The sequence below is a fragment of the Lepus europaeus genome, chromosome 19 (genome assembly GCF_033115175.1).
Source record: "Lepus europaeus isolate LE1 chromosome 19, mLepTim1.pri, whole genome shotgun sequence".
Taxonomy (NCBI): Eukaryota; Metazoa; Chordata; class Mammalia; order Lagomorpha; family Leporidae; genus Lepus; species Lepus europaeus.
The window spans coordinates 5,717,109-5,744,998 of NC_084845.1; the positions used below are offsets into that span (position 1 = coordinate 5,717,109).

At 63.1% G+C, this 27,890-nt stretch overlaps 3 protein-coding genes across 3 annotated transcripts in view; all 3 read left to right on the forward strand.

Moving 5' to 3' along the window:
• The first annotated feature begins 797 nt into the window (after positions 1 to 797).
• On the forward strand, positions 798 to 5,990 carry KLK7 (kallikrein related peptidase 7). The gene is made up of 6 exons (XM_062176562.1): positions 798 to 856; positions 1,335 to 1,440; positions 2,491 to 2,653; positions 2,761 to 3,008; positions 4,076 to 4,212; positions 5,523 to 5,990. The coding sequence occupies exons 2-6, from the start codon at positions 1,371 to 1,373 to the stop codon at positions 5,676 to 5,678; spliced, it is 774 nt and encodes a 257-aa protein (XP_062032546.1). The 5' UTR covers positions 798 to 856; positions 1,335 to 1,370; the 3' UTR covers positions 5,679 to 5,990.
• Positions 5,991 to 13,601: 7,611 nt separating this feature from the next.
• The window catches only part of LOC133747576 (transmembrane protease serine 9-like), a 30,404-nt gene continuing 16,115 nt past the window's right edge, over positions 13,602 to 27,890 (forward strand). Inside the window, exons 1-11 of the mRNA XM_062175905.1 lie at positions 13,602 to 13,722; positions 14,125 to 14,172; positions 14,447 to 14,603; positions 16,304 to 16,551; positions 17,309 to 17,445; positions 18,080 to 18,230; positions 23,116 to 23,199; positions 25,121 to 25,388; positions 25,772 to 26,028; positions 26,109 to 26,242; positions 27,714 to 27,856. Coding sequence (XP_062031889.1) covers positions 14,133 to 14,172; positions 14,447 to 14,603; positions 16,304 to 16,551; positions 17,309 to 17,445; positions 18,080 to 18,230; positions 23,116 to 23,199; positions 25,121 to 25,388; positions 25,772 to 26,028; positions 26,109 to 26,242; positions 27,714 to 27,856 — 1,619 coding nt within the window. The 5' untranslated portion in view covers positions 13,602 to 13,722; positions 14,125 to 14,132. The remainder of the gene's footprint in view (positions 13,723 to 14,124; positions 14,173 to 14,446; positions 14,604 to 16,303; positions 16,552 to 17,308; positions 17,446 to 18,079; positions 18,231 to 23,115; positions 23,200 to 25,120; positions 25,389 to 25,771; positions 26,029 to 26,108; positions 26,243 to 27,713; positions 27,857 to 27,890) is intronic.
• KLK5 (kallikrein related peptidase 5) lies at positions 22,814 to 27,875 on the forward strand. Its single transcript, XM_062176561.1, has 6 exons — positions 22,814 to 22,871; positions 23,113 to 23,199; positions 25,121 to 25,388; positions 25,772 to 26,028; positions 26,109 to 26,242; positions 27,714 to 27,875. Exons 2-6 carry the CDS (start codon positions 23,127 to 23,129, stop codon positions 27,864 to 27,866), a joined length of 885 nt encoding a protein of 294 aa, XP_062032545.1. The 5' UTR covers positions 22,814 to 22,871; positions 23,113 to 23,126; the 3' UTR covers positions 27,867 to 27,875.

Sequence of the window (27,890 nt, forward strand, 5' to 3'; positions counted from 1 at the left end):
ATTGCAGCCATTTGGGGAATGAACCAACGGACGGAAGACCTTTCTCTCTGTCTCTCCCTCTCACTGTCTGTAACTCTACCTCTCAAATAAATAAATAAAATCTTTGAAAAAAAGAAAAACGAGCCAAAGCATACTTCAACCTGAACCAGAAGCCGTACATGTGTAGTGAGGAATATTACACGGCCATCACAAATGACCTAAACGTGGGACGTGGGGAACCCCTGGACATACAGATGCAAAGGGTTGCAGTAGGGAGTGTTCGGGTACACAATTCTGTTACACCAGAGAGAAACCTGCGTGTGATACAACGACAACGGAAGGCGAGAACTCAGACTGAGCTGACGACAGCCAGCAGTTAGCGGGGTGGGGCAGGAAAGTGTTTCTGTGTTATTTCCACCTTAAGGTACAGAATGAGTTCAGGGTCAGCGGCAAGAGCGCACAGGCTGCGAGGAATAGGGCGTGGGGGCTGAGGGAGTGCAGGCACGGCCACGCCCCCCAGCGCTGTCCGTCCCGAACCCCGCTTCGCCCTGCAGAGCCCGGTTCCACCCCCACAAGCGAGCCCGAGGGACCCGACCCGGCCAGAATGTGCGGGGGCGAGCGCTGGGTCCCGCCCGCCCGACCGGCTCTGGCAAGGAGGCTGGTGCGGTGCCAGTCGCCGGGAGGCTCCCAGATAACCACAACGGCAAAGGCAGGGAGGGGGCGTCCCCCAGCGGGCTCCGCCTGCACCCCGGGGCGCCAGGGGCGGGCGTGGGGGCGGGGGTGCTATAAGAGCTGGGCCCCCGGCCGAGGGCTGCAGACGCCCGGTGCCCTCCCGAGTCCGCGGGTGGCTGTGGTCAGGTCAGACCCTCCCGAGGAGGTGAGCCGGGCCGGACAGGACGTGTGGTTAGGACCGGAGATGCGGGCTGGGCGGCTAGGGCTGCTTCCGCAGCGCACTGCGACTCCCGAGAGACGCGGGGCTGCGGGCTTGAGACTTGGGGTGTCTTGGGGAAAAAAGACTGAAAAGCCAGACTTTTAAGTTCAGGGCTGGGCCTGGACCCCTGGGTCTGAGGGAGGAGGGGCTGGGGCTGGACCCTGGGTCTGAGGGAGGAAGGCTGGGGCTGGACCCTGGGTCTGAGGGAGGAGGGGTTGGGGCTGAACTCCTGGTCTGAGGGAGGAGAGGCTGGGCCTGGATTCCAGGGTCTGAGGGAGGAGGGCAGAGTTGGATTCCTGGGTCTGAGGGAGGAGGGCTTGGCTGGACTCCCAGTCTGAGGGAGGAGGGGCTGGACCTGGATTCCAGGGTCTGAGGGAGGAGGGCCGGGCTGGGCTCCGGGTTGCTGACTCCTCCCCTGGCCCAGCTCCATCTGGCTGCTGCTGAGAGGCTGAGAGGCACCATGCCCGGGTCCCTTCTGCCGGCCCTGCTGATCCTGCTGCTGTCCTTAGCCCTGCGAACCCATGGGCAAGGTGAGTGCCGGCCTAGGAGGCTGGGCCCCGCCCCGGCTTCCTGTGTTCCCACTCCCTGCCCCAAGGCCTCCCTGTGTCAGAAATCTTCGTCTTTTTTTATTATTATTATTATTATTTATTTCTTTATTTGAAAGGCAGAGAGAGAAAGAGAGAGAGAGAGAGAGGTCTTCCATCCGCTGGTTCACTCCCCAGATGGCCACAATGGCCGGAGCTGGGCCAATCCGAAGCCAGAAGCCAGGAGCTTCCTCCAAGTCTCCCACAGTTGTGCAGGGGCCCAAGCACTCAGGCCATCTTCTGCTGCTCTCCCAGGCCACAGCAGAGAGCTGGATCAGAAGTGGAGCAGCCGGGACTCGAACCGGCGCCCATATGGGATGCCGGCGCTGCAGGTGGCGGCTTTAACGCAGCTTCTGTCTTGGGACAGCTTTTGGTGGTGAGGCTGCTTCAGCCGCCCACACCCCGCACCCGAAGGCCTGGGCTGCGTCCCAGCCCCGCTCCCGGTGCCGGGGAGACTCGGGCCGAGTTCCAGCCCCCAGCTTCCGTGTGGCTGAGAGCACCTGAGGAGTGAACCAGCAGCCGCGGCGTCTCTGTCTCCCGGCTTTCACCCTGAAAGGGCTGGACACTGCTGTGCAGCCTGGGGGGGCGGGGGGCACGCCCGGTATCAGAGGGCCTGGGTTTGAGTCCCACGTCGGCCTCTGTGCCCGGGAAAGCAGCGGCAGATGGCCCTGGTGCCTGGGTCCCCACCACCCGCATGGGAGGCCAGATAGAGTCCCACCATCCCGGCTTTGGCCTGGCCCAGGCTCAGTGGTTGCAGGCATTTGGGGTAGATGGGAACTCTCTCCATCTCGCCCCCTCTCTGTCACTCGCCTTTCCAAGAACTAAAAATGACTAAAGGAACAGAAGCAGTAACTAAGTGAATAGGGGCCCTCTGGCTTCAGCCGGCCTCCGGGCTCAGCAGGTGGACCGCAGGCCCCCTCCCCTGCCTCCCCTCCTTCCTCTCCGGTCTCCCCTTCCTCTGCCTGGGAGCCCCCAGCCGCAGTGTCCTGTCTCCAGCCCAGGGCGACAAGAGCGGAGGAGACAAGATCATCGAAGGCGTCCCCTGCCAGACCGGCTCGCACCCGTGGCAGGTGGCCCTGCTCAGCGGCACTCAGCTGCACTGCGGCGGGGTCCTCCTCAATGACCGCTGGGTGCTCACGGCCGCGCACTGCAAGATGAGGTGGGCGCCGCCGCCGGCCGTGCACCTGCACCTACGGGACCCCGCGCCCCAGCCCCGCCGCGCCCCGCTGCGGGGCTCCCTCTCTGAGCGTCTGTCCCCCCTCACAGCGAGTACACCGTGCACCTGGGCAGCGACCGGCTGGACGACAAGAACGCGCAGAAGATCAAGGCTTCCAGATCCTTCCGCCACCCCCAGTACTCCACGAAGACCCACGTCAACGACATCATGCTCGTGAAGCTGAACCAACGCGCCAGGCTGTCCCCCAGCGTGAGGAAAGTGAAGCTGCCCGCCGGCTGCGAGGCCCCCGGGACCATGTGCACCGTGTCCGGCTGGGGCACCACCACCAGCCCCGACGGTGAGGCCGCCCCCACAGGAGCCGGCGCCCTCCGCCCTCAGACCCAGGGCTCCAGCCCCAGCCCTCTGCCCTCAGACACAGGGGTCCAGCCCCAGCCCTCCTCCCTCAGACCCAGGGGTCCAGCCCCAGCCCTCCTCCCTCAGACCCAGGGGTCCAGCCCCAGCCCCTCTGCCCTCAGACCCAGCAGCCCAGCCCCAGCCCCTCCTCCCTCAGACCCAGGGCTCCAGCCCCAGCCCTCCTCCCTCAGACCCAGGGCTCCAGCCCCAGCCCTCCTCCCTCAGACCCAGGGCTCCAGCCCCAGCCCTCCGCCCTCAGACCCAGGGCTCCAGCCCCTCCTCCCTCAGACTCAGGGGTCCAGCCCCAGCCCTCCTCCCTCAGACCCAGGGGTCCAGCCCCAGCCCTCCGCCCTCAGACCCAGGGGTCCAGCCCCAGCCCTCCGCCCTCAGACCCAGGGGTCCAGCCCCAGCCCTCCTCCCTCAGACCCAGGGCTCCAGCCCCTCCGCCCTCAGACTCAGGGGTCCAGCCCCAGCCCTCCACCCTCAGACCCAGGGGTCCAGGCCCAGCCCCTCCGCCCTCAGACCCAGGGGTCCAGCCCCAGCCCTCCACCCTTAGACCCAGGGGTCCAGCCCCAGCCCTCCTCCCTTAGACCCAGGGGTCCAGGCCCCAGCCCTCCTCCCTTAGACCCAGGGGTCCAGGCCCAGCCCCTCCTCCCTCAGACCCAGGGGTCCAGGTTCCAGCCTCCTCCCTCAGACCCAGGGGTCCAGCCCCAGCCTCTCCTCCCTCAGACCCAGGGGTCCAGGCCCCAGCCCTCCTCCCTTAGACCCAGGGGTCCAGGCCCAGCCCCTCCTCCCTCAGACCCAGGGGTCCAGGTTCCAGCCTCCTCCCTCAGACCCAGGGGTCCAGGTTCCAGCCTCCTCCCTCAGACCCAGGGGTCCAGGTTCCAGCCTCCTCCCTCAGACCCAGGAGTCCACCCCCAGCCTCCTCCTTCAGCCCCAGGGTCAGCCCCGCCCCCCTCCTGCGCGGGGCTCCGGGCTCCAGGCCCTGGCTGACGGCTCCCCGCCCCGCAGTGACCTTCCCCTCCAGGCTGATGTGCACGGACGTGAAGCTCATCTCGGCCGAGGACTGCAAGAAGGTCTACAAGGACCTGCTGGGGAAGTCCATGCTGTGCGCCGGCATCCCCGATTCCAAGACCAACGCCTGCAACGTGAGCCCCACCCGCCGCCCCGCACCGCCAGCGCCCTCTGCCGGCGTCTGGCGGGAGCCCCCGGGCGGCCTCGCTGTGCAAGGCGGGGTGGGGCCGGGGAGGCAGGAGGGCGCTCGCCCAGGGAAACAAAATCTAACATGGCATTTTTTAAAAGATTTTTTAAAGGCAGAGTGAGAGGGAGAGAGACAGAGAGGGAGGTCTTCGATCCACTGGTTCATTCCCCAAATGGCCAAAGCCTGGAGCCTGGAACTCCATTCTGGTTTCCCACGTGCGAGCAGGATCCCAGGTGCTTGGGCCATCTGCTACTGCTTTCCCAGGCACATTAGCAGGGAGCTGGATCGGAAGTGGAGCAGCTGGGACTCAAACCCTTGCTCTGATATGGGATGCCGGTGTTGCAGGCAGTGGCTTAACCAGCTGGGCCACAATGCCAGCCCTCCAAGGCAGTAATTATTTTTAAATAAAAGCCATGCAAAAATCTGTGATAAAGGAAGAAATGCCACTGCTTTATCACAATTTTAAATGAAGAGTGGCTCAGTCTTTATTGGATTGAATGTCTTGGCACAGCACTGTACCGTGCTGGCTTTATTTAAAATTTGGATATGAGGTGGGGCTTTGGGTATGACATGTCTTGAAATTCTAAATGTTTTTTTTAACATTGATTTATTTACTTGCGAGGCAGAGCTACAGAGAGGGAGAGAGGGAGAGACAGAGAGAGAGAGAGATCTTCCATCTGCTGGTTCACTCCCCAAATAGCTGCAATGGCTGGAACTGAGCTGATCCGAAGCCAGGAGCCAGGAGCTTCTTCCAGGTCTCCCATGCGGGTGCAGGGGCCCAAGGACTTGGGCCATCTTCTACTGCTTTCCCAGGCCACAGCAGAGAGCTGGATCGGAAGTGGAGCAGCTGAGAGTAGAACCAGCGCCCACATGGGATGCCAGCCCCGCAGGCAGCTTAACCTACATGACAGGAACAGCTCCCTAAGTTCTTAATTTTTGAAACAGGAGCTCCATATTTTCTTCCTGCCAATGGCGTAATGGTTGCCAGAGCGCCACGTCCCCACTGCGGGTTGGCGCTCACAGGACAAGCCTTGCTTGGATCCCCAGAAGCCCCGCCCCCTCCCTCAGATTGATGCGATTGGCCAGGGCTCCAGTCTTCCAAGAGCCTGGTTTGTCCGGCCCCTGATGGTACTAATCTCCGCCCTCCCATTGGTTCCCAGAGACAATGAGTCTCTTCTCATTGGCTGGGGTGGAACTCCGCGCTCTACCATTGCAAAGGCCGTGAACTGAGCTCATCCCCTGTTCTGTTCCCTGCAGGGTGACTCGGGGGGACCACTGGTGTGCAGAGGCACCCTGCAAGGTATAGTGTCCTGGGGGACGTACCCCTGCGGCCAGCCCAACGACCCAGGCGTCTACACGCAGGTGTGCAAGTTCACCGACTGGATAAACAGGACCATGAGGATGCATCGCTAGCCCGCTAGCCCGCTAGCCCACCGCCGAGCGTGCACCAGGCGTGCCCTGGAGGCAGAGGGTGCACGGGAGGACACGGACGGCCCTCTGTGGCTGATCCTGCCACCTCTGGCTTCACCCTTCCTCAAGGGTGAAGTGGAAAGACTTCAACACGTCACGTTCACAGAAGAGTCAAATTAGCAAGGACCCGGCACCGAAACCCTTGAGGGCGGGCACAGGTGCCTGTCGGCAGGGAACCGCGAACTCGGACAACCTCGGACTCCATCGTTCCATTTCCTTGAGGAAGAGCGTCAGCAAATAAAAATACAAAATGCGCAGCGAGGTTGAAGTTGGCAGAATAGTGTTTATCCTAGGATTGCATAATCCATGTTGCACTAGTGGATTGTTTAAACCCCGAGCCACGCCGTTCGACGTCACGCTGGGGCAGGGTCGTGCGTGTTACAGAAGAACGTTCAGGCTCCCGGATGGGAAATGGGGAGAGAGATACGGGAAAATGGATGCATGGGATTCTTTCCACGTACAATGAAACACTCGCAGGGTCAAAGCTGCAAGGCTGGCTGCAGATCTGCAGATGGGGGTCCCCCTTCCTCCAGCCGCATCTCCCTGGTCGTGCATTTTTATAACCTGGACATGAACCAGGAAAGGCTTTGGCGACCCAAGGTTGGAGGTGACCTTAAGGGAGGGAGGCTGGAGGGAAAAGCGGGTCTGGTCTTGAGCCCCTGTCCTGCCTGCCCGCACGGCCACAGGGCTCCGTTCCTCCCCAAGGCCTCCATGCCCCCGTTTGTAAAAGGAGGTGCAGGAGAAGGGAAGGGAGGGGGGAGGCAGGACAGGCTCACCTCCCCTGGGTGGAGATGGAGGTGGAGTGGCTCTGAGCACTCCCCAGGGACAGACAAGGAGGGGAGGAGGAGTGCAGCAGGTGGCAGGTGCACCATGAGGCCTGCCTGTTGCGTTCCCGGCAACAGAAAATGCCGACTGGGAGCCTGCAGGTGGGCAACTGTACCCCAAAAGGCAGGAGAAGAGCCCATGGAAAGGAGGCGTCCCCTGTGACTCAGAGCCTGGCTCCTCCCCCAGCCACTTGCTCTCTAAGATCTCTGGGCGGTCACACCTCAGACGCTGCTGACAGAGGCGCCCCGGCCCGCACCTGGCCCTGGCCACCTACCTGTCCTTCCTGTTTCCCGCCCAACTCCTTCCACATCCTCCTCTGCTCCAGGGACTCCCCCGGGGGCCTTTCCAACCTCACCCGGTCACGTCCTGTTGTAGAAATCCTGCAGGCACCAGAGCTGTGCACACAGGAAGCCCACCCAGCACACACAGGAGCCGGCCCCAGCCTCCTACCTCACAGCCAGGGGCAGCCCCAGCTCTCCTCCCTCAGACCCAGGGGCCCAGCCTCCTCCCTCAGACCCAGGGGTCCATCCCCAGCCCTCCTCCCTCAGACTCAGGGGTCCAGGCCCAGCCCCTCCTCCCTCAGACCCAGGGCTCCAGCCCCAGCCCCTCCTCCTTCAGACCCAGGAGTCCTGGCCCCCAGCCCCTCCTCCCTCAGACCCAGGGGTCCAGCCCCAGCCCTCCTCCCTCAGACTCAGGGGTCCAGGCCCAGCCCCTTCTCCCTCAGACTCAGGGGTCCAGGCCCAGCCCTCCTCCCTCAGACCCAGGGGTTCAGCCCCAGCCCTCCTCCCTCAGACTCAGGGGTCCAGGCCCAGCCCCTCCTCCCTCAGACTCAGGGGTCCAGCCCCAGCCCTCCTCCCTCAGACCCAGGGATCCAGCCCCAGCCCTCCGCCCTCAGACCCAGGGGTCCAGCCCCAGCCCCTCCTCCCTCAGACCCAGGGGTCCAGCCCCAGCCTCCTCCCTCACAGCCAGGGGCCCAGCCTCCTCCCTCAGACCCAGGGGTCCAGGCCCCAGCCCTCCTCCCTCAGACTCAGGGGTCCAGGCCCAGCCCCTTCTCCCTCAGACTCAGGGATCCAGGCCCAGCCCCTCCTCCCTCAGACCCAGGGGTCCAGCCCCAGCCCTCCTCCCTCAGACCCAGGGCTCCAGCCCCAGCCCCTCCTCCTTCAGACCCGGGAGTCCTGGCCCCCAGCCCCTCCTCCCTCAGACCCAGGAGTCCAGGCCCAGCCCCTCCTCCCTCAGACCCAGGGTTCCAGGCCCAGCCCCTCCTCCCTCAGACCCAGGAGCCCAGCCCCAGCCCCTCCTCCTTCAGACCCAGGGGTCCAGCCCCAGCCCTCCTCCCTCAGACTCAGGGGTCCAGGCCCAGCCCCTCCTCCCTCAGGCCCAGGGGTCCAGCCCCAGCCCTCCTCCCTCAGACCCAGGGCTCCAGCCCCAGTCCTCCGCCCTCAGACCCAGGGGTCCAGCCCCAGCCCTCCTCCCTCAGACTCAGGGGTCCAGGCCCAGCCCCTCCTCCCTCAGACTCAGGGATCCAGGCCCAGCCCCTCCTCCCTCAGACCCAGGGGTCCAGCCCTAGCCCTTCCTCCCTCAGACCCAGGGGTCCAGCCCCAGCCCCTCCTCCCTCAGACCCAGGAGCCCAGCCCCAGCCCCTCCTCCCTCAGACCCAGGAGCCCAGCCCCAGACCCTCCTCCTTCAGACCCAGGGATCCAGCCCAGCCCTCCTCCCTCAGACCCAGGGGTCCAGCCCCAGCCCCTCCTCCCTCAGACCCAGGGGTCCAACCCCAGCCCTCCTCCCTCAGACCCAGGGATCCAGCCCAGCCCTCCTCCCTCAGACTCAGGGGTCCCAGCCCATTGCCCCCTCTGCCTCTGGGCCTGTGTCCAGGTTAAGGAAGGTCAAGGTCCACCCACCTCCACAAAGCCTCATCTTCTCTCCCACCTCTCTCTCCTGCACACACGAAGTGATCTTCGATCCAGAGTGAGCCCACACTGTAGCTGGGCTAGACCATCGGGGAGACACCTGGCGGGGGGCAGGTCCGTGGCGCTGACTTGAGGGGCGCCCCCTGCAGTTGTGTCTCATGGCTGATTCGCCTGCGAGCAGGAAGCATGTGTGAGAGCGATGAGCTCCAGGTCCCGAAACCCGCTCCACCGCCCACTCTGGAGCCCTGTCCTGCGTGTGGGGCTGGAGGTGCCGGGGAGGGTCAGTGACAGGGGGTGCTGTGGCCTCGCACAGAGTAGCCCCCCACGTTGTCAGTGACTTCCGCTGCTTCTCCGGCTCACGTGCCCACGAGGCTTCCTCACAAAACACTTTCTCCACGGAAGACATTTTCGGAGCAAGCGCACTGGAGAAAGACATGGTGGAAAGGAGCGAGTGTGGCCAAGCCAGGACGGTCGCCGGTGACCGGCACACGGTCCCCTCACTGGCTCCTCCACTCCAAGCCTCAGCCTTTGGCTGTAAGATAAAGTAGAAGCACAGCGAGTGGGAAAAATATCATTGCAGAGTTTGTAAAACAGGAACAAGGAAGAGAGAGAGGGGAGGGAGGCAGGGAAGTATCTTATGTTCTTAGAATTCTATGAACTGCCTTAAGCTGTTCATTTTCTATTAATGACAGGGCCGGTGCTGCGGTGCAGCTGGCTAAGCCTCCACCTGCAGCGCCGGCATCCCATACGGGCGTCGGTTCGAGTCCCAGCTGCTCCACTTCTGATTAGCTCCCTGCTAATGTGCTGGGTCAAGCAGTAAATGGCCCAAGTCCTTGGGCCCCTGCACCCACGTGGGAAACCGGGAAGAAGCTCCTGGCTCCTGGCTTCGGATGGGCCCAGCCCCAGCCATTGCAGCCATCTGGAGAGTGAACTAGCAGATGGAAGACCCCTCTCTCTGTCTCTCCCCTTCTCTCTGTAATTCTGCCTCTCACATAAATACATCTTTAAAGAAAGTAATATGCAAAATAAAAAATGCAGAGAGGCTGCTATGGAGGAGGAGGAGGAAGGGGGAGGAAGAGGAGGAAAGGAGAGGAGTGGGGGGAAGGGAAGGGGGAGGAGGAGGAAGAGAGAGGCAGAGGCTCCACCCCCAGCCAGCCGCCCCCCTCCTGCCGCCCACCTAGGGCTGTAGTGAAGCAGACCCCTTGGGGTCACTGAGCGCTGAGCCCCACCATGTCCTGGGTGCCCCACGTTGGGTAACCCACTCCCCGGGTGCACTTCGATCTCCCTGTCACAATAGAGGCGGATCGTGTGGGCCAGGGGTGACTCAGCGCGTTGCCTGCCCTCAGGGAGCGCCGGGCCCAACCCGGGAGAGGCACCTGCCGTGGGAACCCACACGAGAGAGTGACTAAGCCCGCGGCAGCAGGCGGAGGCGGGTGGTGTTCAGGGAAGGCATCCTGGAGGAGGCGGCTGTGGAAGCAAGGACTTGAAGGGCAGGTAGATGCTGTCGGGAAGGGCATTCTAAGGACAGGAGGCCGCGGGGGTGACCCAGAGGCCGCGGGCACGGCCTGGCTCAGGGAAACCTGAAGGGATCTTGAAGGCTGGGGCACAGCGGGGCAGAGCTGCACCTGCGGCACAGCGGCCGCTCCTGCGCATGCTCCTGGCGGCTGGCAGCGGGCAGGCGCCACGGAGACGCTGCGACCCCTCCACGGCTCCTCTTGCGTCTTTGAGAGGCGGAGAGATGGGGAGGGAGGGTACAGGGCTGGTTCACTTCCCCAGAAACCCTGCCATGCGGCAGGCAGGCAGGGGCCCAGGACCTGCGCCACGCCCTGCCGCCTTCCAGCGAGGAGCGTCTTAGCAGGAAGCTGGAGCTGGGAGTGGCGCCCGACTCCCACCCAGGCTCTCTGGGCACGACGTCGTGAGCAGTGGCCCAGCGGCCACCCCGGGGGCGGCGGCTTGTCGGACGGAGTCAGGACTTTGGATAGAGGCTTGATTTGGGTAGACTTACTGTTTTGGTAGAGGAGGCTCAAACGTTAGACTCAACCCCCCCTCTGTCTTTTTGACTCGTTTTCCTTTTTTCTTTCTCTTCTTTCACTTGTGCTTTATAAACGTGTGTATTTGTGCCTCGCCACCCGCTCTGGTCCAACCAAAGTTCGCAGGGTTTGCCCGGACGGGCGTCGTGGGGCAGTGGGGGGAGCCAGCGGCGGGGACACCTGCAGCCCACATCTGAGCCCTGCTTGCTCTGCCTGGGATCCAGCTCCCTGCGAATGCACCTTGTGAGGCAGCAGAAGATGGGGCCCGTGGCTGGGCCCCTGCACCCACGTGGGAGACCCGGATGGAGCTCCTGGCTCCAGCCTGGCCCAACCCTGGCTGTTGTGGGCATTCGGGGAGTGAACCAGCAGATGGAAGATTCCAATCTCTGCCCCCGCCCCTTCTCTCTCTCCCTCTCCCTCTCTCTCTCCCTCTCTGCCTGCCAAGTACATGAGAATACATAAATCTTTTACTTTTTGTTTTAAAAAATCTGTGGAAGATACACATTAGGACTTCAATTCTTTTTGGCCCCAGATAAACTGACCCTTTCATTCCATGTCACCGTGCACGTTTTGAAGCCCCTCCTTCCTGTGCCTGCATACTTTGTGAAATGGCTAAGGAGCTGTTTAAAACAGGCATGGCCCGGCCGCGCCGCGGCTCACTAGGCTGATCCTCCGCCTGTGGTGCCGGCATCCCGGGTTCTAGTCCTGGTCGGGGCACCAGATTCTATCCCGGTTGCCCCTCTTCCAGGCCAGCTCTCTGCTGTGGCCCGGGAGTGCAGTGGAGGATGGCCCAAGTGCTTGGGCCCTGCACCCCATGGGAGACCAGAAGAAGCACCTGGCTCCTGGCTTCGGATCAGCGCGGTGCACCAGCCATAGCGGCCATTAGGGGAGTGAACAAATGGAAGGAAGACCTTTCTCTCTGTCTCTCTCTCTCTCTCTCTGTCTCTCTCTCTCTCACTGTCTAACTCTGCCTGGCAAAAAAAAAAAAAATTTAAAAAATTAAAATTAAATTGAAAACATGCATGGCCCTCAGATATTTGTTTTTGCTTTGTGATAAGAACACTTAAAATCCATCTGGTGTAAGGAAAATCCTGGATCCTGGAAAACACCCGTGTGCGTGTGCGTGAGTGTGATCCCGGAGGCCGAGGGCTGGGCCGGGAACAGCCAGGGTTGGGTGAGGCACGCGGGAGAGGGGAGAGGGCAGGGGTGAGTGCGCAGGTGGCCGAGCAGCGGGTCTGAGCCAAGGCAGGGACGTGAGGACCCCGTGGGACAGTGCTCGGGGGTGGGGACCAACGCCTGTGGGGTCTTGGAGGGGGAAGGTCCCACCTCCTGTCCAGGAGGTAAGGTCCAGGGAGGGGTCTCCCCACAGAGCACGTGGAGGCCTCCTGGGCCTCTTGTCCGGCCACTGATGCAGAATGAGCCCTCCGAGAAGCGAGACGGCACAGCCAGGCCCAGGCGAGCATGGGACCACAGAGGGGTCGTGCCCATCCTCCCTGCCGCCCAGCGACTTCCCAGGAGCCCCGCCTTCCTCGTGCCCCACAGGCTCCATCATGCCACTGCGCGGCGCCTGGCACGCCCGCCCCTCCCGTCCCCACGCCGCCCACTGCTTCCCTCGCATCCCCAGTGGCTTTTCTCACTCTCTCCTGACCAGTAGCAGCTGTCACTCCCCGAGTCCTCCCAGGCCCCTGTGGGCACCCCCAATGCCTCACCGTACCCCCAAGTCACCTGTGTTCCTGCCCATATCCATCCCTGAACTCCCAGGACCTCCTTAAATCCACCTGTGGGTGCCGGCTCCCCAGGGAGGAGAGCTAAGTCCCCTCTGCGCACACACGGGGCCCCAGCACCCGCACAGAAGCTGAGCAGGGCAAGAGGGGGGAGGTCATGGGGGGGATGGAGACAGCCCCTCCATGCCCAGGGAGAGATGGAGTGGATGGGGGCCGGCTTGGAGGAGAGGGACCAGCGTCGTCCAGTGTGTGGAAGGGCCGGGCCAGCCAGGTGGGCTTCGAGGGCCGCCCCAGGAGGCTGCCAGCCAGCCAGAGGGCACAAAGAGGGTGTTGAAAGGGCGCCGCCCACCCGCCCACCCCGGTGCCGGTGCCGGGAAGAGAGGTTGAGAAAGGGAAGCCGCGGGGGGCATGGCACCGGGTGCTGGGCAGACAAAGCGTGATTGTGCAGCAGCCCGGGGCCGGGGCGGGGACAGCTGGTGACAACACCCGATGGCCCTGGCTGGCTGCTCACGGTGTGCTGGGCACTGGGAGACCAGCGGCACCCACGGACGGACTTACGGGCAGGTGAGTCACCCAACCCCTCTGACCCAGGGCAGCTGGTTCCCAGGGCCTGCGGCTGCCTGGATGCCCAGGCCTGGGATGCTGGGGGCCCTGGACACTGGCCGGGGTTCTGGGGTCAGTGGGGGATTCCAGTCGCAGTGCACTGCCTCCAAGGACATGCAGGACAGAGGGCAAGGATGTAATTTCTCATCTGCTGTTCCCCCAGCAGGTGCAACCCCAGCCCTCCTCCCTCAGACCCAGGAATGCAGCCCCGGCCCTCCTCCCCCAGACCCAGGGGGCCAGCCCCAGCCTCCTCCCTCAGACCCAGGGCTCCAGCCCCAGCCCCTCCTCCCTCAGACCCAGGGGTCCAGCCCCAGCGCCTCCTCCCTCAAAGGGGTCTAGGCTCAGCTTCCTCCCCCAGACCCAGGGGTCCAGGCACCCAGTCCTCCTCCCTTAGACCCAAGGGTCCAGGCCCCCAGCCCTCCTCCCTCAGACCCAGGGGTCCAGCCCCAGCGCCTCTTCCCTCAAAGGGGTCCAGCCTCAGCCTCCTCCCCCAGACCCAAGGGTCCAGCCTCAGCCTCCTCTCTCAGCCCCAGGGGTCCAGCCCTAGCCTCCTCCCTCAGACCAGCAGTCTGGGCCCTCTGTGCAGGCAGGGGCTGTGCTCCCTCCCTGGAGCAGGTCAGGGGTCAGCAGGAGGGGGTGGTGGGGAAGGAGGAATGTGTGTGGGAGGCCTGGGTGAGGAGGAAGAGGGTGGGGCAGCCTCCTGGCTCGGGGACCTGGGGAGACAAGGGTTAAAAGGAAGTGCCAGGAGCCACTGAGGACAGGGAGTCTGCCCCTGCAGCCTGGCCCAGCTCACTCCGGCTCTGGGCGGCTCTGTCCCACAGCACCCTGCAGGCCTGGCTCTCTGCCTCCCTCCCCTAACCGCAGAGGCCCCGGGCCAGGAGGCAGCGGGTCGCAGCCGGTAAGGGAGAGACCCCGAGCTAGGGCAGGGCGGCAGGGGTGGGGGAATGGAGCACGGAGCCGGGGTGCAGGAGAGGGGTTCCCTGGGGGGGCAGGAGCGCAGGCCCCCCAGGCTCAGCCCCACCGCGATTGGCAGGATGGATGGAGCCTCCAGAAACAGACTGGCCCAGGCCTCACTGCTGGCTCTGGGGCTTCCCCCTGCACCTGCCTTCGTGGGGGCTAGGGAGGCTGGATGGGAAAGGCAGAGGTCAAGGTCATGGGGGGAGGGGAGGGGAGGGCGCAGACGCAGCGGTCCCCTGGAGGCTGGATGGGAAAGGCAGAGGTCAAGGTCGGGGGGAGGGCACAGACGCAGCGGTCCCCTGGAGGCTGCGGCACTGGAACGGGCACCTGGCTTCCCTCCCAGGCACGGCCATGAAGAAGCTGACGCTGGCGCTGATCCTCCTGGCTGCAGGTGCGGGGCGGGGGATGGGTGGCAGCAGGGGGCCGCTGGTGGGGTGCGGTGGGGAGGGGTACAGGCGGGGAGGGGGAGGGGTGAGTCGAAAGGTCAGAAAGAGCTAAGGGTCAGACTCGGTCTTGGCCGAGAAATGAAGGGGAGGAGGGGTGGAGGCCTGGACAGGGAAGCGGCAGGAGGCAGGTTGGGGGGTTGAGGGTGGGGCTAGGGAGATGCGAGGGAGGGATGGGAGTGAGAGGGTCCCGCCTCTGACCCTGACACCGTCCCCCTGCAGCCTGGGCCGAGGAGCAGAACAAGGTGGTGCATGGGGGGCCCTGTGAGAACGCCTCGCACCCCTTCCAGGCAGCGCTGTACACCTCGGGCCACCTGCTCTGCGGCGGGGTCCTCATCCACCCGCTGTGGGTGCTCACGGCCGCCCACTGCAAGAAAGAGTGAGTCCCATGCCCCGGGCGGGGAGCGGGGGACACGCACCTGCCCCACCCCAGCCGAGGCTGACCCAGACCCGTGCTCATTCAGCCCTGGGGATGCAGGAGAGAGAGAGACAGAGAGAGAACCCCAACTGCTCTCTGCCCACCTTCCTTTCTGATGAAGGGGTCAGTGTCCTGGGGAGCAGACAGAGCGAGAGCGGGGCTGGGGGAGAAGGCTGGGCGACGCGGGAGGGTGGCAGAGGCCTCGGAGACAGGCTGGAGCCCTTGGCAGCTACTCTGAGGCCGAGCGAGCGGGAGGAAGCCGCGCTGACCTCCAGGAATTTGCCCTGAGTGAGCAGGTTCTGGGAGACTCTCCAAGGGGAGCGGGAGGAGAGGAGACGCAGGCTCAGCATGGGGACAGCACCAGCGCAGGTGGACTTGAGACGCTGTCGGGCAGTGGGAGCCGCGGGTCAGAGCCGCCGCGAGCAGGGCCCGGGTGAGGGCACCGGGGCACAGGTCATCACAGCCGCCCCTGTGAGCGCCGACTGCCAGCCAGGTGCTGAGAGAAGCAGTGGCTGGGCTCCCCCTAGAGACTCTGGGTGCCATTTCCAAGAAAAGTGCCAGGCGACGGTGCAAGTGTTTGGAAGCTGACAGGTGCCCACCCCCCGCAGTGCGGGTTGGGGGGACGACACTGTCGTGCTGTGGCAGGGACTCAAGGACCCCCCCCCCCGTCCCGCCCCAAGCATCACCTCTGGGCAGCGAAGATTCAGCCATGGGTGAGGGAGACACACAGTCCCTGCCCTTGGGGATAGAAGGGCAGGAACGTGGTCCCTTTAAGAGACAGCCCCCCGCCATGACTCACACAATCGCACCTTCCCCAAGAGCCAGTGATGGGGGCAAAGGACAGGGGAACCCACTTCAGAAAGAGGAGGTTCATGGTGGTGAGAGGAAATTCTAGCCCTGAGGAATTCTAGGTGAGAGGAATTCTAGGCCTGAAAATGAGCGAGGGGGCGGAGCTAGAGAGGTAGAGGGAGTGCAAGAACCCACTTCCCACCCCCTCACCCCCACCCCAAGGGGAGAGCCATCTTGGGTCTTCTAAGGAAGCTCCCAGGCTGGGGCCGGCGCTCTGGTAAAGCCGCCTTCTGCAGCGCCGCATCCCATATGGGCGCCGGTTCGAGTCCCAGCTGCTCCACTTCTGATCCAGCTCTCTGCTGTGGCCTGGGAAAGCAGTGGAGGATGGGCCCCAAGTCCTTGGGCCCCTGCACCCGTGTGGGAGACCCGGATGAAGCTCCTGGCTCCCGGCTTCGGCCTGGTCCAGCCCTGGCCGTTGCAGCTACCTGGGAAGTAAACCGGTGGATGGGAGATGTAAGCAAGCAAGCTTTCAAAGGTGGAGGGACTTCAGCCTGGACTGTGGGTGGAGCCGAGCCTCAGGGGGGGCTCCCTTGGGAAGCCGTGGGGGACTTCTGGGGAGCAGAGTGACAGACACCTGTCCCGTGCCAGAGCAGGCCAAAACCCCCCGCCCTGACTCCCAGAGCGCTAAGGCCTTCACCTGCAGCGGATCCCTTTGGATTCAGGGAATGAGCGGAAAGCCCCCTACTGGACAGTGCCTAGCACTGCAGGTCCACGGGACCGGGATAAGCCAACCCCCCCGGGAGGCGGAGGTGGGAGAGCAGGCCGGGGAGCCATCCCTCCGGGTGAGACCCAGCCTTCCTCGCCGTCCCCAGGAAGCTCCAGGTCTACCTGGGCAAGCACAACCTTCAGCAGAGGGAGAATTCGCAGGAGCAGAGCTCCGTCGTCCGCGCCGTGGTCCACCCGGGCTACGACGCCGCCACCCACGACCAGGACATCATGCTGCTGCGCCTGGCACGTCCGGCCAGGCTCTCGGAACACATCCAGCCCCTGCCCCTGGAGAGGGACTGCTCGGCCACTCACACCAGCTGCCACATCCTGGGCTGGGGCAAGACAGCCGACGGTCAGCAGGGGGAGGCAGTGGGTGCTGGGGCAGGCGGGCCACGGACCCAGGCGCCAAAGAGGAGGGTGGGACAGTGGGCTGTGGGCCTGGGGGACAGCCGCTGGGGCAGCGCATCACGGGGTGGGAGCAGCTAGAAGGGATACGGGGAGGAGAGACAGCTGGGAGGCCAGCAGGCGCGGCAGAGAGAGGTCTGGGGAGATGGACCGGGAGAGGGTCAGTGGTCAAGAGGGGTCTCCAGGGCAAAGACAGGAGGCAGAAGCCAGCCCAGCGGAGCAGCAGGAGAGAAGGGACAGTGGATGCAGAGCCAATAGGAAGGAGAGCCAGTGGAGGGGGGTGGGACCAATCAGGAAAGGACCATGTCCGTCAAGGGGGCACCAATCAGAAGGAACCAGTGGCCTAGAAGCGTCCAGTGGTGGGTGGATGATGAGCCAGAGGGTACCGCAGGGTGGGGGACTGATAGAGAAGAAAATCCTGGCGGTCAGTGGGAGAGACGGGGAGAGGCGGGACCAAGGAGACAAGGAGAGCCAATAGGAAAGGAGGGCGTGTGAAGAAGAGGTGATGAATGAGGAGGAAGAGCCAATGAGAGCACAGCGTGATGGGAAAGAACCAATCGGGAGGCAGGGATGGTGGGCTGGGTTCTAAGGAGGAAAGAGGGCAGGGGATGTGAGATAGAGACCCACAGGGCGCGGGCGGGGCTTCCAGGGGCTGCAGGGAGGCTGGGGCCTGGGCTAAGTCTGGGGTGTCTCTCCACGGACAGGCGACTTCCCCGACACCATCCAATGTGCCTACATCCAGCTGGTGCCCCGGGAGGAGTGTGAGCGCGCCTACCCGGGCCAGATCACCCCGAACATGCTGTGCGCTGGGGACCAGAAGTATGGCAAGGACTCCTGCCAGGTGAGGCGCCCGGGGGTGCCGGCCTGCGCTCAGCCAGAGACAGGGACCGCCGCGCACAGCCACGGACAGGCAGAGGGGGAGACACGCAGGGCGAAGCAGAGCTTGGCAGAGACAGAGAGAGGGCGGGAGGGAAGCAGCCCGACACGCAGAGACGTGAGGCCCAGCGGAGACGCGGGGAGCGGGACGCCCCTCCTCGGACAGGGCCCCCTCAAGTCCTGCTTGAAGACAGCCAGGCTCTGGGGACCGCAGCTGGAGACAGAGGGGGCCCCACCCCTGCCCCCAAATTCCTTTATCTTGGGTTCCGCCACCATCCGCCTGCAGGCTCCCCTTTTTTGTGCCAAAATGAGGGGCAGGAGAGGGGGACAGAGGCAGAGACGGCAGGACACAGCAGGTGGGGAGGGAGGAGGGGCGGGCAGACCAGAGCTCCCTGGAGGAAAAGCCGCCAGCCATGTCTCTCCCGGGGTCCACACACCAGCACTATCTCCCTACGGTCTCCCCCCCACACCCCGCCCACCTCCTCCCCCTCCCCCTGCCCCTCCCCTCCTCCTCTTCCTTGTCTCCCTTTGGACCTGTTGCTCTCCCTCCCTCCCTCTCTCTGAGCCTCCACACCTAATTTCTTCCCTCTTTCCCACAGGGGGACTCAGGGGGCCCGCTGGTGTGTGGAGACCGTCTGCGAGGCCTCGTGTCCTGGGGTAACGTCCCCTGTGGCTCCAAGGAGAAGCCGGGCGTCTACACCGACATCTGCAGATACATCAGCTGGATTCAAAGAACCATTTACATCCACTGACCCGACCTCTGACCTCTGACCTCGCTGGCTGGCTCCAGAACACCCCTCACCCTGTGTCCCCACCTGCCCAGACCTGACCCCTGGTGCTTAATAAACATAGTGACGCCTGCAGTCCAGGTCTCCCTGATGCACCGGCGGCGCCCGAGCGGGGGCAGTGAGCGTCTCTCCCATCGTCTCCGTCCCATCGGCTCGTCCTGTGGTGCCAGTGCCCCCCACAGAGGAGCGGTCAGGGCTGGTGTTCCAGCTCCGGATCCCAGGAAGTCCTTCCTTCATGGTGTGTGTCCCTGGTCTGGAAATTGGACTCAGAAGAGGATACCCCAGGGCTGGCGCTGTGGTGCGGTGGGTGAAGCCGCTGCCTGCCATGCCGGTATTCATATGGACTCTGGTTCAAGTCCTGGCTGCTCCAGTTCTGATTCAGCTCTCTGCTATGGTCTGGGAAAGCAGAAGAAGATGACCCAAGTGCTTGGGCCTCTGCACCTGTGCGGGAGACCCAGAAGAAGCTTCTGGCTCCTGGCCTCAACCTGACCCAGCCCCAGCCATTGAAGCCATTTGGGGAGTGACCCAGTGGATGGAAGAGCTCTCTCTCTCACTCTCTCTCTCTCGCTGAAAGACAGAGTTACAAAGGGGGGGGGGGGGTTCCATCTAGTGGTTCACTCCCCAGACGGCCACAACAGCCAGGGCTGAGCCAGCCCCAAGTCAGAAGCCAGGAGCCAGGACCTCCATCGGGGTCTCCCACGTGGGTGCAGGGACCCAAGCACCTGGGCCTCTCCCACTGCTTTCCCAGGCACATTAGCAGGGAGCTACTTGGGAAGTGGAGCAGCCGGACTCGAACCAGGGCTCTGATGCCAGTGTCACTGGTGGTGGCTTAAAGCACTGTGCCACAACACCAGCCCCCAAATTTGACTCCCAGGAAGTCACCTGCACACCCCCTGCTTGGCTGCTGCTCTTCCTTAGGCTCCCTTTATGGTAGCAAAGACGGGGCGGGGGCAAGACCACCGTGTGGGTGTGGGAGTGACAGGAAATAAGATAGGAGAGGGCCTTGGACGGCAGCTCCAGGAGGCCAGGGCTCTCTCCTGAGCACAGTGGGAGCCATGGCAGGGTTGTGAGCAGGAGCAGCGCTGGGGCCATGCACAGGACCGAGCAGAGCCGGGAGACTGGAGCCAAGGGCTCCAGAGGAGTTGAGGCGGTGGTGCAGGCCTGAGCCGGGGCTGCAGCCAGTTGGACAGGAGTTCACCACGTGGGCAGGGACAGGGTCTGACAGCCTCACAGGACGGGGAGCGCATAGAAAAGCCGGGGCAGTGAGGCCACCCGGCTGGTGCAGGCTCCGGGGGGCCCTGTGGCTTCGGGTGCAGGCCTAGGAAAGATCTGAATCAAAGAAATGCAAATAGCGTGGGGAGGAAGTGGCTGTGGGAGTGGCCTGCGTCTGCCCCGCCTGGGCCAGTCTTCCCCAGAAGTCACAACTGATAAACAGGCCCGGGCCGGCCTCCAAGGTCACCAGGTGGAGGCCAGCAGGTAACTCCGCAGGCCAAGATCAACCCAGGTAATTGGGAACGGTCACGGCAACCATGGCAACAACACAACAGCGACTTCCCCACGCCAGCAGGCCCGGCCCTGCGCAAGGCTGTGCATTTCAGAACATGGAAAAACAGAATCAAAAGGGAAGTTTATTCTGACATCCGGCCAGAGTTTCTCCTCCCCGGAATGTTCCGTGAACACGCGTGAGCACATCGGGCGCTCGGGCCGAGCCTGTGGGCGTGGGTACCATTATCACTCCCATTCTACAGACGGGGAAAGGGAGGGTGTGCGGTGGATGTCACGGAATCCTGACAGCAGAGGGCCAGTGCCCTACTGTGGGCTCCCGACTGCTCCTCTGTACTGGACTCTTTTTAAAAAAAAGATCTACAGGAGCCGGCACTGTGGCGTAGCGGGTACAGCTGCCGTCTGCGGTGCCGGCATCCCATATGAGCGCTGATTTGAGTCCCAGCTGTGCCACTTCCGATCCAGCTCTCTGCTGTGGCCTGGGAAAGCAGTAGAAGATGGCCCAGGTCCTTGGGCCCCTGCACCCACGTGGGAGACCTGGAAGAAGCTCCTGGTTTCAGATCAGCGCAGCTCTGGCCATTGCGCCCACCTCTCTCTCTCTCTCTCTCTCTCTCTCTCTCTCTCGGTCTCTGCCTCTCTGTGTAACTTTGCCTTTCAAGTAAATAAGTAAATCTTAAGAAAAGACTAAGGAAGAGTTGATTGCTTGTTTTGTCCCTTTAGTGCATGAAATATTAATTCTCATAATCAAAATTAACCTCAGAGTAGATTCTTTTAAATATTTGTATTTATTTATTTGAAAGACAAAGTCACAGTGAGAGAAGGAGAGAGAGAGAGAGGTCTTCCACCCACTGGTTCACTCCCCAAATGGCTGCAGGGGTCAGGGCTGGGCCAGGCCAAAGCCAGGAGCCAGGAGCTTCTTCCAGGTCTCCCACGTGGGTGCAGGGGCCCAAGGACTTGGGCCATCTTCTACTGCTTTCCCAGTCCATAGCAGAGAGCTGGATCAGAAGTGGAGCAGCCGGGACTCGAACCGGCGCCCATATGGGAGGCCAGCACTGCAGGCAGCGGCTTTACTCACTGCCACAGCACCGGCCCCATGTTTTGGGTGTTGTATTTTCCTGTGCACTAAGGCCCAGCTCCAGGGATGTGAATCCCCCCTGCTGAGTGGGGGCTGGGTTTCCCTCCCAGGCAGAAGCTCCGAGAGCTCCCCCAGCGCAGCCCCTGCAGGCCTTTGTCACTTGGCTCACAGATTCGCCCGCCTCAGGCACTGCAGATGGGTGTCTGTCCCTCTCCTCCTCCTGGGACCTGAGACCAGGAGACGGCGGGTGCAGAGAAAGAACCCAGCGAGGCCGCCCCTGACAGCCCAGCACTGGGCGGGGGGCGGGGGAGCCGCTGCCTGGGCTCCCCACCCAGTGCCCCATTTCCCAGAAGCCCAGGAGCTGCCCGCCCCCATCCTGGCCTCTTGACCTCTTTTCCTCCTGACGATCGGCCCTGCCCAGCTCTCTCACCCACGCCTGCGTGTGCCAGCTGGGCCGAGCCCCTGCCGGGGCGCCCGAACTGGATCCGGGCTCTCTCTGTGCTGTGACCCTGGGCCCCAGGGTGGGGGCAGGAGAAATGGGGCAGGGGGGTCCTCTGCAAAGGGGCCTGGGTCTCCCTGGCCCAAAATGCGGGGCGAGGGAGATGGAGAGACAGGGAGATACCAGGGCGGGGGGGGGGGGGTGTGGAGAGCTGACCCAGTGGTGCAGATGGAGCTGGAAACAGAGACCAAGGAGGAGAGGGGAGAGGGAGGCGTCAGGTAGGCGTGGAGGGAAGGATACAGAGAGCCAAAGATGCTCACAAGGGGCTGCTACGGCTACGTCATGTTCTGGACCCGAGGCATGGTGTGACGTGTGTGAGAGCTCCTCGGCCTGTGTGCCCTAAGCAGGCTCCGTTTATAGTGCCTCAATCAGACCTGCAAGGGCTGTGCAGAGACGGGAACAGCAGGGCTGGAGAGAGCACCGCAGAGACGGGGCCCAGAGCAGGGGCACAGCAGGGGCACAGCAGGGGCACAGCAGGTACAGGTGCCCAGAGCAGGGGCACAGCAGGTACAGGTGCCCAGAGCAGGGGCACAGCAGGTACAGGTGCCCAGCAGGGGCACAGCAGGTACAGGTGCCCAGAGCAGGGGCACAGCAGGTACAGGTGCCCAGAGCAGGGGCACAGCAGGTACAGGTGCCCAGAGCAGGGGCACAGCAGGTACAGGTGCCCAGAGCAGGGGCACAGCAGGTACAGGTGCCCAGAGCAGGGGCACAGCAGGTACAGGTGCCCAGAGCAGGGGCACAGCAGGTACAGGTGCCCAGAGCAGGGGCACAGCAGGTACAGGTGCCCAGCAGGGCACAGCAGGTACAGGTGCCCAGAGCAGGGGCACAGCAGGTACAGGGGCCCAGAGCAGGGGCACAGCAGGTACAGGCGCCCACCAGGGCAGAGCAGGTACAGGTGCCCAGAGCAGGGGCACAGCAGGTGCACAGCAGGTGCACACTAGGGGCACAGCAGGGGCACAGCAGGGGCAGACGGATGGAGGGAGAGGAAGTCGGAGATGCCAGAAACAGAGGGAGCGAGAGAGACAGAGAGACTGGCAGGCTAGCAAATCCCGACGGAGGCTCAGGAAGGTTCTGAGGGGACAGGAAAAGCCCGGAGAACTGGACAGAGCGTGAAGAAGCGGGGACAGGGAGGCAGAACGAGAGAGCGGCACAGGAGACAGGAAGACACCCTTGTGCCAAGAGCAACCAGCCAGAGCTGGTGAGAAGCCAGGGTGGCGGAGGCTGGCCCGGAGACCCTCCCCATCCCCGGGGCCAGGGAGGGAGGGAGTGGCCTTGGGAACTGGGTGGGGGGTGCTCTGGGGGTGGAGGCGGCGGGGGGAGGGGGCAGGAGGAGCGATTGCTAAGGCCCACAGACAGGGCGCCTCACTCCCCGGGAATGTGCCTGCGGGACCAGTGGGTGGTTATAACCCAGGCCCGGTGCCCAGAGCCGAGGAGGCGGCAGGCAGGCGGCGCAAGCCTCAGAAGCGTGCGGCCCAAGCCGAGAGCGGGTCCCTCCCCCCACCACCGCAGCCTGGGGGACGCAGCAGGTGAGGCGGGGGGGAGGGGGCTTGGTTCACAGGCTCACCTGTGGCTCTGGTCCTGGATGCGCCCACCTCTATGTCCTCCCTCCTCGCATGGACTGCGGGTGCTGGACACGCCCTCCCGTGCTGCAAGGCACCTGGCCCCAGCTCAGCACTATTGGGGGCAATGTCCTGTGGGAGACAGGGTAGAGAGAGGGGCTAAGGGCTCCCAGGCTCACCCCGGCCCCCATCCTCTGGCCCTCCCCAGCAGGTGCAGTGGCCATGGCTCCTGCAGGAGGCCCCCGGGTGTGGCTGCTCAGTGCCCTGGCTGCAGCCTTGATTCTGGGAGCTGCAGGTAACCAGAACCCAGCATGCATGTGTGTGTGTGCGTGTGTGCACCTGGGATGGGGCGGCAGTCATGTGGCACTGGAGAGTCATCCCTGGGGACTGCATGAGGCTGGGTATGGCTCCAGCATGGTTGAGGCGTTGCCTGGGACCCTGTGACGGCTGTGTGTGTGCACACGCGTGTGCAGTGCCTTGTCCACATAGGTGACCGTGAGGGGTGGGTGGAGCCGAGTGAACGTGCGGTTGGGTGAGCGTGAGCGTGAACACCACTGTTGCCTGGCGGTTTTGTGTAGAACCACAGGCGTCGGGGGCGCCTCTTCCCGTGCCACGGGATCGTGCACGACAAAAGTGGCTGTCACCACAAAAATGCATGGCACCACACGTGCGGGCGGCCATTTGTGATTGAGCGGCAGTGGCTGGGTGTGACGTAAGGGGTGCCCAGGTTTGTGAAGGGGTGAGTGCTTGCTCACGGCTCTGCATACGTGCAGCTGTGTGTGGCTGTGCGGTTGCGTGAATGCCACGGTCTGTGCAACGGCATGGCTGAGTGTGCTCCCCGAGTTCCTGTTCCTGCCTCAGGGGACCAAGGGGGCAGAGCGGCTGTCACCGTGAGATGGCGGCCATGTGACGGCGGTGCTAGGTGACTTCGTGACAGCATGCTGGGTGTGTGTGTGTGCAGACGTCCCCTGAGTGTGACCTTGTCACCACGTCACATGTCGGCGCACATGTGGCTCCTTATGTCTAAGAAACACGCAGCATGTGCGCGTGGCCACGACTCCGGGGAGGGCCTGTGCCGCCGTGCATATGAGCTGGGCTGACAATGCTTGTGTCCGTGTTTCTTGGCCATGTCAGGGCTTCTCTGGGTCATCAGCAGGGGAAGGAAGCCATAAGTGGACTTTGGGGGGGGGGGGGGGACTGATGAGGACATACAGTATCTGTATCTTTCTGGAGGCCCTTTTTTTTTTTTTTTTTGAAGATTTATTTATTTATTTGAAAGGCAGAGTTACACAGAGAGGGAGAGGCAGAGAGAGAGAGAGGTCTTCCATCTGCTGGTTCATTCCCCAGATGGCCACAATGGCCGGAGCTGCACCGATCTGAAACCAGGAGCCAGAGGCTTCCTCCAGGTCTCCCACATGGGCTCAGGGCCGCAAGGACTTGAGCCATCCTCTACTGCTTTCCCAGGCCATAGCAGAGTGGGATTGGAAGTGGAGCAGCCAGGACTCGAACCAGCGCCCATATGGGATGGCGGCACTGCAGGCAGCGGCTTTACCCGCTGAGCCACAGTGCTGCCCCTGTCTGGAGGTCTCATGTGGGAGGATGGGGTGCAAAGGGAGATTCAGGAAACGAATTTGTGTTTGAGAATTCAGAAAACCAGCCCTGCTGAGCCCTTCCCCAGGAGGTGTGACTCCGCCCCTTTTCCTCAGCCACACCCCTATTTTGTCCTCGATGCCACTCAGGCCCCACCTCCCTTCCAAAAGCTAGGACCCTGCAGGATGGACTCCCCCACGTGACCCCCGTGGATTCTACGCCCCTCCCCTGCCTCGGGCTCTGCAGCCTCCTGTCCTGGCCCCACTCGCCAGGGCCTGACCCTGCTTCTTGGGACAAGGTCCCCTCCCTGGGCCCTGCCCCCACAGCCTTGGCTCTCTCCTTGTGCTCCTGTACCCAATGTCGCTCTCCCCTGGTCTTGCCCACCGAGCTCTGGCCAATCCCAGGAACCCTTAAGGTCCAGCCAGAGTCCAGTGTCCCCACCTGGGCCTGAGGCCTGTCCCTGAGCCCAGGCCTGGCTCACTTTTCAGCGCATCAGCAGGCTTTCTCCAGGCCCCGCCCCCAAAGCCCAAGCCCTCCTCTGATTGGTCTTGCCTCCAGAGCCTAAGCCCCTCCCCCTTGCCCAAGCTCCGCCCCGAGTCCAGGCCCCGCCCATTTTCTGTCCCCAGAGCTTGTTCTTGCAACCGAGGAAGTCTCCTGCGACAACCCCTCGGACCCGGGGCCGCCCGGGAGCGACCGGGACCTGGGAGCCGGGCCGCAGGAGGACGCCGGCTCTGACCGCAGCGGCAGCAGCAGCCGCATCGTGAACGGGTCGGACTGCGAGAGGGACACGCAGCCGTGGCAGGGCGCGCTGCTGCTGGGGCCCGGGCAGCTGTACTGCGGGGCGGTGCTGGTGGCCCCGCAGTGGCTGCTCACGGCCGCCCACTGCAGGAAGCCGTGAGTGGGGCTCACTGCGCGGGGCGGGGGCTGGAGGAGGGAGAGCTGGATGGTCGGGGCTAGGGCTGGGGTAGGCTGGATCTGGGGGCGGGGGCTGGATGTGGATTGGGGATACAAGTGTTGATCTGTAGTCGGGGAGCAGGCTAGGGTTGGAGTAAGCTGGTCTGGGGTTGGGCTCGGGGTGCAGATGGAGTTAGAACTGGCGCTTATAGGGTGAGTGCGGGCGGGGTAGGCGGGAATAAGACGGCGCTGGGACTGGGAGCCCAGGGTGGGCTTGGGCCGGGCTCGGGTGGTGTTCGAGGCCGTGGGTGCAGGGTGAGGCTGGGGATCGGCATGGGGTGAGGGGCTGAGGCTGAGGCTGGGGGTGGCACCTTCTTCCTCAGCGTTTTCCGGGTCCGCCTGGGCCACCACTCCATGTCACCCGTCTACGAATCCGGGCAGCAGATGTTCAAGGGAGTCAAGTCCATCCCCCACCCCGGCTACTCCCACCCCGGTCACTCCAACGACCTCATGCTCATCAAATTGAACCGCAAAGTCCGTGAGAGCCGCACGGTCAGGGCCATCAACATCTCCTCCTGCTGCCCCTCTGCTGGGACCCGCTGCACGGTGTCGGGCTGGGGGACCACCAACAACTCCCAGCGTGAGCGCCCAGCTTCCTCCCCGTGCCCCCCCCCAGGCTCTCCGGCTCGCCCCGCCTCTCACTGCGGTCCCATTCCACAGATGCCTTCCCCAAGGTCCTCCAGTGCTTGAATATCACCGTGCTGAGCGAGGAGCGGTGCAAGGAGGCCTACCCGGGGCAGATAGACCACAGCATGTTCTGCGCCGGCGACGAGGAGGGCAGGGACTCCTGTCAGGTGAGGCTTCCGACGCTTCCACACAGACGCACGTGGGGAGCCTCTAGCACAGAACATGCTGCCGTCAGCGCAGTCAGGGTGCGGGTCAGCAGGAGCCGTAGGTGCATCAGAAAGCGAGGAGCAGTCAAGGCTGTTTTGTACAGTTGGGTGGGTTGTGCACTGTGCAACAGGACGCTATGGAAGGGGCCACCCTTCCCATGGCAGACGTCTGGGTCTTGTCTATTTCTGTGGCTTGCAGGCGTGTGGCAGGTGCGTGTCTTGTTCTGAGAAGATCTGTACTATGTCAGCTCCCCCAGCAGATGACAGAAAAATGTCCCAACAAAGAATAAAAGGGAAATCTGTGCTGGGCATTTGTAAGGGTATTTAATGCGGGGGATGGGACGCGGAAAGTGGTTGGAAGGCATGGAGGAGCCACGAGGTAACAAAGCAAAATGCTCGTGGTGGAGAACGTCCACAGATAGGCTGGCTGCAGAGAGGTGGCGTTGGAGCGAGCTGACGCGAGAGCCAGACTTAGCCAGGCCAAGGCGTGAAACCCCACGCCTGGATCCCACAACCATCTCCCATCCGAACCAGCGCATCTCTAAAGCCTCCCTCCCCACTAATTTCAAGAGGTCGTGTACCTGCATCGGCTCATTCACTCACGTCATTGTCACCCGTAGTCCTACCGCATAGACGGGAGCCCAGGCTCAGAGCAGATAACTGACGGCGTGTGAGCAAGCAAAAAAAAAAAAAAAAAAACACAGCGAAAGTAGACAAAAATTCACGAGAAAGATGAAGGCACAGGAAGCTGGAAAGTCAGAGGTTCCAGCAGCCATGCGGGCTCCCCCAGAACAGGGGAGACAGGGGAGGAGCCAGGGCCCAGGTGTCCCTGCAACTGAGCCCAGGATTCTGTGCCGTCGCATTGCGCATAAGCACGCAAATAGGTATGCGTGATTTGCATAAACATGCAAATCTGTGTCCTTATTTTGCATAAACATGTAAATATGTATTTGTGGTTTGCATAAACATGCAAGTCCGCACTCGTATTTTGCATAAACACGCAAATCTGTGTTTTTATTTTTGCGTGAACATGCAAGCCTGTATTTGTATTTTGCATAAACATGCAAATCTGTGTCCTTATTTTGTATGAGCATGTAAATATGCACTTGTTGTTTGCATAAACATGCAAATCTGCATTCATGTTTTTGCATAAACACGCAAATCTGTATTTGTATTTTTGCGTGAACGTGAAGGAGAAATGACGTGGGGAGGGCGAGTGTTGAGGCAGGAGGGTGATCGCCGGCTCTGCGGGCAATTGGGGGCACAGTCAGCACTAGGGACAGGGGCGGGGGGCGGGGTCGCAGCGTGAGTCTGGTGGGCGGGGCCGCGTGTCACTCAACTCCCCGAGTCAGCGCCGGCCACGCCCCGCCCCCTCCCTTCAGCCCTGGACGGGCCCTCCCTCTCATCACCTCTCTGCCTCTCTCCCCTGCAGGGCGACTCTGGGGGCCCCGTGGTGTGCGACGGCTTCCTGCAGGGCCTCGTGTCCTGGGGAGACTACCCCTGCGCCCAGCCCAACCGCCCGGGCGTCTACACCAACCTCTGTAATTTCACCAAGTGGATCCAAGACACCATACGGTCCAACTAACTCACCAGCGGCCCCACGCCCTGC

Excerpts from the sequence above, each read along its gene's own strand:
- KLK7 (XM_062176562.1), top strand. The coding sequence starts at position 1,371 with ATGCCCGGGTCCCTTCTGCCGGCCCTGCTGATCCTGCTGCTGTCCTTA. Across the intron at positions 2,654-2,760 it reads GCCGCGCACTGCAAGATGAG|CGAGTACACCGTGCACCTGG; the intron begins GTGGGCGCCGCC and ends CCCCCCTCACAG. Across the intron at positions 4,213-5,522 it reads CCAAGACCAACGCCTGCAAC|GGTGACTCGGGGGGACCACT; the intron begins GTGAGCCCCACC and ends TGTTCCCTGCAG.
- KLK5 (XM_062176561.1), top strand. The coding sequence starts at position 23,127 with ATGGCTCCTGCAGGAGGCCCCCGGGTGTGGCTGCTCAGTGCCCTGGCT. Across the intron at positions 25,389-25,771 it reads GCCGCCCACTGCAGGAAGCC|CGTTTTCCGGGTCCGCCTGG; the intron begins GTGAGTGGGGCT and ends CTTCTTCCTCAG. Across the intron at positions 26,243-27,713 it reads AGGGCAGGGACTCCTGTCAG|GGCGACTCTGGGGGCCCCGT; the intron begins GTGAGGCTTCCG and ends TCTCCCCTGCAG.